The sequence below is a fragment of the Humulus lupulus genome, chromosome 3, assembly GCF_963169125.1.
Source record: "Humulus lupulus chromosome 3, drHumLupu1.1, whole genome shotgun sequence".
Lineage (NCBI taxonomy): Eukaryota > Viridiplantae > Streptophyta > Magnoliopsida > Rosales > Cannabaceae > Humulus > Humulus lupulus.
The window spans coordinates 271,075,666-271,087,135 of NC_084795.1; the positions used below are offsets into that span (position 1 = coordinate 271,075,666).

The 11,470-nt window shown below is 38.6% G+C and overlaps 1 protein-coding gene across 1 annotated transcript; it reads right to left on the reverse strand.

The window, feature by feature from the left end:
* Nucleotides 1–2,038: 2,038 nt before the first annotated feature.
* Nucleotides 2,039–7,876, reverse strand: LOC133825699 (uncharacterized). The gene is made up of 7 exons (XM_062258608.1): nucleotides 7,669–7,876; nucleotides 7,188–7,320; nucleotides 6,872–7,091; nucleotides 6,398–6,750; nucleotides 5,741–6,277; nucleotides 5,158–5,519; nucleotides 2,039–2,058 (listed from the first exon to the last, which is right to left on the reverse strand). The coding sequence occupies exons 1-7, from the start codon at nucleotides 7,874–7,876 to the stop codon at nucleotides 2,039–2,041; spliced, it is 1,833 nt and encodes a 610-aa protein (XP_062114592.1).
* Nucleotides 7,877–11,470: the final 3,594 nt, after the last annotated feature.

Sequence of the window (11,470 nt, forward strand, 5' to 3'; positions counted from 1 at the left end):
GTGGAGATGGTGGTGGCCTATAAGGATCGTCATATGTGTACTTTTCCATTATCATTAGCTCACTATATTGAGGATCGAGTACTTGTTGCATGGAGTGTGATGGTGGATGTAGCCTTTCTTCACTACTTTGCTCAAACAATTTATCCACATCTTGGGTAGAGATAGCATTCGACACTACTATTTTCTCTCCCTTTTCTTCCTTACTTTGGATTGAAGAGGGCTCCATTTGATGTTCAAATTCTTCCATTGGTAGCTCCATCTCCTCACCATTCCCCAAATTGACCTCCTCACTTCGCTCTTTCCCTCTTGAATTTTCAAAATTCCCCAATGATGAATCTTGGCTTTGAATTAAGGCTTCATTTTTATCCATATACTCCATCATCAATACCTTCAATGAACATGATTGAGCCGCTTGGTGAGGTTTCTCTTCTATAATTACTTCTTGAAAATCATCCAAATTTTCCTCATTTGGTCCTTGAGTGCAAGTGTTAAAAGTTGGCTCCATATTGTTATAAGTGCTCTCCCATCCTTTGTTGGTCACTGAACAATTCCAATACAACCATTCATTGTATTCTTCCATGTCTTCCAACATCCAATAGGCTTCATCCAAGGATAATTGGTAGAAATTGGCGGTACCATCTCCTTTTTCTACCCATTCTCTCGCTTCGACATTCAACCCATTGAGGAAGACCTCTAATTGACACTCTTTGGACAAACCATGGTATGGGAACCTCATTAGCAAAGCTTTGTATCTCCACCACGCCTTGTATAAAGGCTCCAAATCGTGTTGAAAAAAATTCATGAGGACTTGCATATGAGACATCTCAAGTTCCTCGCAAGACAAAAAACAAACATAGAAAAAAAACATAAAAGAAAAAAATATATATACAAACCAAATTAGAATCAAGAATCAATTATATTTGATATTGATTAAATAGTCCCCGGCAAGGGCGCCAAAAACTTGTTGCGAAATTTTAGCTATGCAAGTGCACACAGTCGCAATTTGTAATAATATGGTAAAAACCAAGTATCATCCTCAAGGACTGATTTATCAATTACCAATCAATCAATTTTTTTTAATTCTATTTGATTAAACAATTTCAGAGATTTCAGACAAAAAAAGAATACTAACGAAGCACAATGAAAATTTTAACGAAATAACAGAGAGAATGAAATTAGGACAATTATGATCCTCTAGTTTCCACCCTTTTATTTCCTAATGCAAGAATTATATTCCCTTCTCCCTATTCAAGAACAAGTTGCAAAAACAATTCATAATCTGGTTAAGATTTACAAAATTCAATCTAAATAACAACTTCCTATATTTCTATGGTAAGTTGAATCATGAAGAAGGCATTAAACACGCAACTCAGAAAAATAGGCAAACAATTTAGATACTTTCGTTCTAAATTGAATTTTCATCCAAACAATCAAAGCATATCAAATTTCACTTTTCAGATTTCAATTTGATTCATGAAATAACAATTAGAGGTGATCAATCAATAATTGCACAAGTAACACAGATTGTAAGGAATTGAAAGAGATGAAGAAGGACATGAATTCTACATTAATCCATAAAAAGGGTTTCCAAAAGATTCACATAATTGCCCTAAAGGAGAAATTAGCCCATAATATTCATTCTAGCAATCATAGAATTCAATTACAAACATGAAGAAATTAAAGATAGATGATGAAAACTCAAGAATGGATCCTCCAATGGTGTTCTCCACTCTCAGTCGTCGTCTCCCTCTGTCCAGAACTTCCAAAATTACCTCCTCCCTCTCCTTAATCGTCATTTAACCTAATTAGTGTTTCGTTACGCTTGAAATGACTAAAAAGTCCTTAATTAAAAAATCTGTGTTTTTCTCATTTCTAGACACATCCTGCGGTTGCAGGAATGCTCTAGAAATGCAAAAACTTCTCTGGAGCTACGGCCGCAAGACACATTTCCTGCGGTCGCAGGAAGTGCTCCGAAACACGTTTTCCACCAATTTTTTTGTCATTTTGTCTATGTTTCCACCATGTTTCCACACCTAAGTCACCTAAGTCCTTTGACACCTGAAAACATACAAAAACAAACGTAAAATAGAACAAAACAAAACAAACACCTAATAATTTACCTGAAAAACACATAGATAAATGAGTCTAAAACTCGTTTATCAACTTTGGAGGTCCAAAGGATGATGATACTCAAGAAGTGATCAAGAAAAGGAAGAAAAGGGAAGACGGTGAGCTTATATGTAGAGGCCACATACTCAATGCCCTCTCAGATTGTCTCTGATCTCTACACAAATACTACATCGGCAAAAGAGATTTGGGAAGCTCTTGAGAAGAAGTACAAAATCAAAGAAGAATGTACCAAGAAATTCCTTATAACTCAATACATGGAATTTAAATTCTTTGATGGAAAACCCTTACTCCCCCAAGTACATGAGCTACAAGTTATTGTGAATAAGTTATCTACTCTAAAGATAACATTGTTAAAATATGTCAGTGTGGGTGGGATCATATAGCCAAGCTGTCTTTATCTTGTAGGGGCTATAGAAAGAAGATTCTCCATAAGAATGAAGAGATATCTTTGGAGGAGATCATAAAGCACCTAAGGATTGAAGATGAGTCTCGTTCTAGAGACAAGTGTGTAACGCCCTGGATAGCCAAGATCGCTACACTGTGTATTTATAAAGGAGCAGGACTTGCTAATAAAGTCTTTTAGTTAAAAGTGTGTCACTAAAACCATTAATGTGCTATGGTTAAAAGTGTTGACCATGTTTATGGCCAACGACGCTTAGACGTCAAAACGACAAAAACCTTCAAGAGAAATAAACGACACAGACAATTTTTATAGTGGTTCAGCCCCAATGCGTTGGTAATAGCCTAATCCACTTAGAGTTATGATTATAGATCTACACTCAAGATCAGATGAACCTGAGTCAACTGAGTTTCTTCAGTGCAGATTACAAGAATACAAGAGTTCTCTCGATACAATTACTCTCTCTCTAGGAAAATTAGAATCTAAATCCCTTTATGATGCCATGAGCCTTGTATTTATAGGCTCAGGATCGTACAGATGATGTCCCCCATAATCGGGATATTTTATTATTCTCACTATATTTAATTAACAATAATATTCAAAATACAACGATACACTACATTCATGGGATAATCTGAGAGATTCCTGCGCAGGTAAGACCGATTCTTGTTGAAGCTGTTTCTGGGATCTTTTGCGTAGCCCTGCTCTGTCTGGTCGATCCACATCACATTCAGGCTGGTCAGCCAAACCTTCACTGGTCGGCCAAACACTTTACTGGGCGGACATGCATCTGACTGGGCAGACATGCACCTGACTGGTCGGACATGGTCATGACTAGTCGAACATGGTCATTCCTGGGCAGACAAACATGTGACTGGTCGGCCAAGGTCATGACTGGTCGGTCATGACACTTGACTGGCCAGTCAAAATTCTTCACTGGTCTACCGGGTCACTCCTAAGCTAGATTACCCAACTATTCCTTGTCATTTGTCATTTCTATTGCCACGTCATCGTTTTCAAATTTTGGGGATAACATTTGCTTCCCAAGTTTATTATATGACGTTCTCACATAATAAACTTTTCTTGTCCATTGCTGACGGCATAATGAAAAAAAATCCAGTTGTTCATTTTCCCGCCCCCATGCAACAGACCACGACTCCATAGCAGACCACGATCATTGGAATTAACTGCTCACAATCGTGAGGAGAAAAAATGCTCAAGGAATTCCAAGGGTCTAAAAATAAGTGGTAATTTCCACTTTTTTTCTTTAAATAGACCCATACATGCCCACGCTCCCATAAGCACAAGAGAGCAAAAAAGCAAAAAAATTCCCCTCATCTTCTCTTTTTCCTCTTTGGCCGAAAAGTTCAAGGATCTTCAAGGAAAAGCTCTCATTTCTTCAAGCAAATCCAAGGGTTCTTCAAGATTGGGTAAGTCCTTCTCCTTCATCTTCACTTATGTTATTTTTTTTCTCCAAAATTTCAAGAAAAAATGGGTGTTGGTCGAAACCCTCCTTGGAAACTTTCCCCTTGGATTTATGTATGAATCTTTGAAATGCAATGTGTTTTGTGGCTGTTTTGATGTTGTTTAGGTTATGGGTAACTCAATTTTATCTTCAATTTCATAGAAATTTAAAGAAAAATGAACTATTCAACCTAAATCATAAATATGGGTGTATGGGTAATGGATGGTATATAGGATTTCAAGAACATTTGAAACCTTTCAAATCACCCCTTTTGATCTTGTTGTTGTGTATTTTGGATGAGTAATTTTGTTTGTGTTCATGGAATTTAGGGCCTTTTGTTTTTCGAAATGGGTTTAGGGTTGATGCTTGTGGTATGGCCGATCGGCCATTGCTCCTTTTTTTTTTTTGAATATGCGGATATGCCTAGGGCTGCTCGGATGCTTAGCCTAGTCCGATCGGATGCGTCTTAGGCTTGGTCACTAAATATGCGCGACGTCCGATCAGACACAAATGCTTCCACTCGGATGCCACACACGCACAGCTCCTCGGCAGGCACGGCACGCCCCTCGGACACCAGGCGTGCTACTCGGATAGGCTCAACACGCCCCTCGGACACCAGGCGTGCTTCTCGGACATGCTCAGCAGACCCCTCGGACACCAGGTGTGCTGGTCGGACAGGCTCGGCACGCCCCATGATCCGCTCGGCCACCCTAAGGCATCCGCTCGGATACCGTGCTTTAGGCACCAAAATTTTTTGCCTATCACCATGATTTTTCATTCATGCTCATTCTAGGGACCTTAGGCACTTTTAGGCACAAAAATTCTTTTTTTCTCATGCATGCTATATTTTCACTACTTAGATAATTTTTTCTGAGTAGAAAAATAAACATTTCCCTATTGAACTGATTGATTTATATTTGTATGGTTACTCACCTCCCCACTTTTATTTTTTGTAGATGAATCGCTTCAATGGCCTCATAGTTTCCTTCTCCAAGTCGACGATGAAGATCCGTGACAAGATCAGCCAAATCATATTCACTATTCATCTTCTTTTTCCTTTCATAGTGAAGGAAAATATCATAAACGTGTTCTCTTGCTTGTTCATCTAAATTTGAAATACGCCTATTAGATAGTGAAATATAGTCCTCACGACTAAGATTACCTTCATGACAACTCAAAGCCTGCAATCCACCTTTTATGCAAGACATTATTTCTGCAAATACAATTGATGATGGAAGGCTCTTTGTGATCTTTCTATTAAAATGAGGCCAATAAGATTGTTCAAATTTGTCAAAATTCACTTCCTTCATTCTGATAAAATTCTCCCGGGCCAATGATGTTGCACCTCTTGTTGCTTCAGGAAATCTATCAAAGAATGAATTCCCTAGTGTTCCATCTAGCATCATGAGAAACTTGTGATATGATATAACAAGTGGGAAAAGACTACGATGGAGACCCTTAAAAGAGTCTGGAACATCTGAATCTGAGACTGAATTTTCAGCTGATTTCCCACCACAAGCAAATCTACACATTTAAAAAGGAGAACTATATTAAAACAACGATACATATACTTCTCATCCTACAGCTACAAACATTGATAACAATGATATAGAAATATGAGACTAAAAAAGAAGCAACATAAAAAACATGTTAAATATTAGTAGACAGAAAATACAAATGAGTAAAAGATGGTAAAATTTAAAGTTAATATTTCACTAATCAATGCAACATTCAATGTTTCACACCTTTTCAAGCCTTCAACATGCTCTTTTACAGCACCACACAGTATAGGATTGACTGTCACAAAAATCTGGCGCAAAAAAGTCTCCTCACCTTCTTTAACACTTTCATCATCTTCTTTAATTTTTTCATTTGTAGTACAAGAATCAAGTACATGAAAACCTTCTGAAGTCAAATGATATAACTGCTCTTTGTGAAATAACTTTCGAATTAGAACTGTTGTTTTTCCGGTTCCTGATCTCCCAAGAATGAAGGAGGTTCTATCGAAATGAACAGCCTCTATTTCTTGATTTGTTAGTTTGAAAGGAAGTATCATTTCTGTACCAATACTTGAATCAGAGAGCAAGTGTCTCACCATATCAGAAGTCAAAGGGTAGAATTTCATCAGTTGCAAATTTTCAGTCATTTTGAAATCCTCAAGGTTTCTTATACTATAATCAAAAGGTTCAGTAGTAAATCTTATCCCTTCTTCAATGTGGTTATGTTTTTCATAATAAACATTATCATGGGAGGTTTCCCAGCTCATAGGAACCTCCAAATCCCTAAACCAATAAAAAAGCAGAAAAAAAACACATCAAAATCAGTTGAAAAGACATCATATATACTTGCAACTTACACAGAACAATATGAGTATCTCTAGTAATGTTACTTATTAGACTTACCCTTCAACACATTTGGTCTTACAACGATTAAGATCATCAGCGACGTATGTCAGAAACACGGTATCAAGAAGCTTGACCAGTTTAGAAACATCTACAGGTGGCAGCACATCCCAGACTTTCAAGACTTGAACATACCAATATTGTTCCTTCTCTATGTCAATTGAACAAATTACATGCAAATCCTTAACCTTGCATTGTTTCAGAGTTTGTTTTGATTCATCACAAGTAATTAGAACACCCATCTTAGGCCTCCAGCCATTTGCTAGCCTCAATAGCATGTTCATCACTAAATTCTTCTTCTGAGATGACTTGATTTTTTCAAATGATTTCACAAAATTATCACTAAAGCTGACCTGGAACCATAACCAAAAAACAGATTCTAAGTCAATGCAATAAGCCAAAACATAATCATCAGGACTCATCCAAAAACTCTGAACACGGAAAGAAATAAGAAACATTTGACATAAAGTCTACCTTCCATTTGGCATTCATGAAAAGTATACTGTCAGGATTGAGCAATTCATCCAATTGATCAAGCTCTTTCTTGACTTCTCCCACAAATTTACCGAGGTCTTTGTGTTGCTCAACATTAAAGAAACACTTCCGTCCTTTCGCATCACGAATAATCAATTTCCAGAAAGAATTTGTACCTCTAGATAGTGTTCTTTCATCTCCCAGAATCCATAGACAGTCTCTACATTGACATAAGCATAAAGCAATGGGAAATGATCACTATGTAGGATATTCAATGGAAAGAAATAATGAAGTGAGAAGTAAATTAACCTTTTACCTGGCACTTGTAAATGCTCTATTAACTCTCTCAGGATTGGAAAGCAACCCAATTGTACCATCAGAATTGGATCTTACAGTAGACAACACAATTATATCGATCTTTTCACCTTGCAACTCCTTAATGTCAATTACTTTTACAGTAAATCCCAAAATTACTGTATTTGTCTCCAAGTTTCTCTTTTATTTCAACTATTTGAGCAGAGTAAGTAGATACTATAGAGACATTTAGTTCTTGCCTCTTGCACTTCCATTCTGAATAATAAAATGAACAAAAAATACGTATTAGGGACATCATGCAAACAAGATCAGCTAAAACTTTAACATGTATATCAAGCAAGAAAATAGTACTAATGAAGTCCAAATGTTTTGAAGCTTGTATAGAAAATAAGAAGCATCCATCATGCATGTATTCATGAATGAAAGATCGCTATGCATGTAGAAAATCCAAGTATAATAGAGTGATGCATGCAGTGAGATACCTTTGTACAGATTCTGAACAATTCTCGTCACTAAAATCACCTCAACCATGTTTTTCCAGCCATATTGAACATCATCTATTTCTTCTTTTCCACATGAAATATTGATAAATGAATATGGACCAAACAGGGTAGTCCTTGAATCGTTCAAACTCATATTACTATACTTGGAAGTTTCTACCAACTTGTTTATACACTCCCCAACTTCCATCCTCTCTTCCTATTTATCCAAAAGGTTTTAGAACTGTTCTCATAGAATGTTCAGTACTCAAAATAATTTGTTTTGTTTAGCTAAAATAGTGCTTAAATATATTGAGTAGTGGAAGAGGTGGAGTAGAGGCAAATGGGGATACCAATAGTTTTTTTTATTTTTTAATGTAATGTTGCAGAGACAAAATATAAGGAAGCTGAAGAGAGTAGACGTGGAGGGTTTCAATAAGGAAGTGTACTTAGTTAATACTAATTAGCAAATTAGGCACGCTTTGGTTTGGTTCCAAAGCATAAGCATGCATAAAAAGATGAGATTTATGTGTGGAGCTCTGCAAGACATATATATAAATATATATATATATATTCCTGATTGTACATTGTTTTTTTTTTAAGCCAAATGAATTTCATTAATTGATTAAAATAGAACTAAGTCCAACCAGTTTTTTTTTTCTTGGAAATGCATAGTCCAACCAGTTTAAAAAGCTTATATAGAGTTTAGTGATAGGGATAACCTGCCAAATTGGAAATACAGAAACAAGAAATAGGGAAATAGAAACTAGAGAGAAACAACAACAGCCATTCATTGAATTAAGAGGAATTTGAGAGCATGTATCTCTCCAAATACAACTTGTCTCAGATAATCCACACCTCTCCCTGGCTACTCTCTCCACTACATATTCTATTACTACTCGGTACACCCACTTCCCTCTTCCCTGTACCCACCCTTAGGCTACAACAACTCTCATAACAACTTTTGTAACAACTAAACCCCTGCACTTATCTCTGCTGACTTGGCAGCCACTTCACTCTTCCCTTTCTTCCTAGCGTACACATATGTCAATGGAGGCCTATCAATAACCCTGCCCAAAGACTCACTTTGTCCTCAAGGTGAAATTGAGGGAATTGTTGCTGCAACACTGGGAAGTCTTCCCATGTTGCTTCAAACTCAGGCAAGTTTACCCACTTGATCAAGGTCTGTGGAGGGGTCTTATGTGTACCTGGACGCACACCCAACACTGTTTTAGGAGTTAAAATTCATTCTAGGTTTGCTGCCAGTTCTGGAGGTAAGTGAGATGCATGCTGATGTGGTCCCAAAGCAGCGCGGAGAAGCGACACGTGAAAAATTGGGTGAATGGTGGAATCCGGAGGCAGTTCTAGGCAGTATGCAGCTGTTCCTACTTGTGCTATCACTGGAAAAGGTCCAAAAAAACGTAGAGCCAGCTTCTCATTACGGCAGTTAGCTAAGGACCTTTGTCTATAGGGTCGCAACTTCACATACACTAGGTCTCCCACGAAAAATTGAACATCGCGCCTCTTCTTGTCAGCTTGTATCTTCATCTTTTGTTGTGCTCTTTGGAGATTCAGTTTGAGTAGCTCCAATACATCATCCCGAGCCGTCAAATGTTCCTCAACAGCTGAAACTTTTGTGCTTCCATTTTCAAATCGAATCAAAGGGGGTGGATCTCTGTGATACATAGCCAGAAAAGGAGTCATCCCCGCTGAAGTATGGTACGAAGTATTGTACCAAAACTCTGCCCATGGAAGCCATCCTACCCACTGTTTGGGTCTTGTACTCACAAAGCATCTCAAATACGTCTCAAGGCATCTATTGACGACTTCTATCTGGCCATCCAACTATGGATGATACGAAGTACTGTGCTTGAGTTGGGTGCCTTGTAGGCAGAATAATTCCTTCCAGAAAATGCTCATAAATACCTTGTCCCGGTCTGAGATAAAAGACCTCGGTATTCCATGTAGTCTTACCACTTCTCTCACAAAAACTGTGGCAACTGTTGTGGCTGAAAACGGGTGACATAGAGGTATAAAGTGGTTGTATTTGGTGAGTCTGTCCACTACAACAAAGATGGTGTCGAACCCATTGGATATTGGTAAGCCCTCAATGAAGTCCATTGAAATATTCTCCCAAACTTGTTTCGGAATGGGCAATGGCTACAGTAATCCAGCTGGAGATTATGCCAAATATTTATTTTGTTTGCACGTGGCACACTCTGCGACATACTTTGGGACATCCTTTCTCATACCCGACCAATAGAGAGCCCGAGCTAACCTCTGAAAAGTTTTGAAAACCCCATAATGGTCCCCAATGTTGATGTCGTGGTACTCTTTGAGTAATATTGGGATGAATGGTGAGGATGAAAGAATGACTAAGCGACCTCTAAACTTCAAGCAACCTTGTACTAGTGAATAGCCTCCCGTGTCTCTGCCATGACTGATTTCATGGATAAATTTAGCCAATGTTGGATATGCCTTAACATGTGCCTGCATGTCTGGAATGGAGATAAGTGTTGGTACCGATATTGCTGCCAACGACACTTCTTAATAGACCCTAGAAAGAGAATCAGCAGCTTTGTTTTCCAATCCAGGCCTATACATAATTTCAAAATTGTATCCCAACAGCTTAGTTAGCCATTTCTGATGCTCTGAAGCCACCAATCTTTCCTCGAACAAGTATTTTAAACCCCGCTGGTCTGTTCGCACTACGAACTTGCGACCCAACAGATAAGGGCGCCACTTATGTATTGCCAACACAATTTCCATCAGCTCTCGTTCGTAAACAGACTTAGTGTGAGCTCTAGACGATAGGACCTAACTGTAAAAGGCAATGGGTCGCTGATTTTGCATCAGAACTACCCCTAATCCATTGCCCAAGGCATCAGCTTCTTTCACGAATGGAATAGAAAAGTCAGGCAAAGCTAGAACGGGTACGGAACACATGGCCTCCTTCAATTGAACAAAGGCTTGTTGAGCTTCTTCCGACCACCAAAAGGCGTCCTTTTTCAACTGATCTGTGAGGGGTCGTGCGATCTGCCCATAACCACGCACAAACTTTCGGTAATACCCTGTGAGACCTAGAAATCCTCTCAATTCTCGTAGGGTCTTGGGTGAGGCCAGTCGGCCATGGCTGCTAGTTTGCAAGGGTCTGCTGAAATGATATGACCCAAGTATTCTAGCTTGCTTTGGGCAAAGAGACTTCTTTCGGTTTGCATACAATTGGTGCTGACAAAACCGATCTAGAACCATTCCCAAGCAGCGCTCATGATCCTCAAGAGTAGAGCTGTATACTAAAATGTCATCGAAGAAAACAAGAACAAATTTTCGCAAGAAGTCACGGAATACCTCATTCATCAAAGCTTGAAAAGTGGCGGGGGCGTTGGTCAAGCCAAAAGGCATAACGAGAAACTCATAGTGACCCTCATGTGTTCGGAAAGCTGTTTTCTCCACATCCTTGGCACGCACTCGAATTTGGTGATAACCGGATTTTAGATCCAATTTGGAGAACACTTTTTCCCCATGTAACTCATCCAAGAGCTCGTCGATGACCAATATCAGAAATTTATCAACCACTGTAGCTCTATTCAAAGCTCTGTAATCTACACAAAATCGCCAACTACCGTCTTTTTTCTTCACTACCAGAACCAGACTAGAAAAGGGGCTTGTGCTAGGTCTGACAATTCCGGCTTGCAACATTTCAGCCATTAGTCTCTCAATCTCGTCCTTTTGAGCTTGGGCATACCGGTATGGTCTCACGCTTATTGGCCCCATGCCTTCCTTCAAAGAGATGGTGTGCTCTCTA

Excerpts from the sequence above, each read along its gene's own strand:
- LOC133825699 (XM_062258608.1), bottom strand. The coding sequence starts at position 7,876 with ATGGAAGTTGGGGAGTGTATAAACAAGTTGGTAGAAACTTCCAAGTAT. Across the intron at positions 7,321-7,668 it reads TGTTCAGAATCTGTACAAAG|TAATTGACATTAAGGAGTTG; the intron begins GTATCTCACTGC and ends TTACTGTAAAAG. Across the intron at positions 5,520-5,740 it reads CATGTTGAAGGCTTGAAAAG|ATTTGCTTGTGGTGGGAAAT; the intron begins GTGTGAAACATT and ends TTAAATGTGTAG.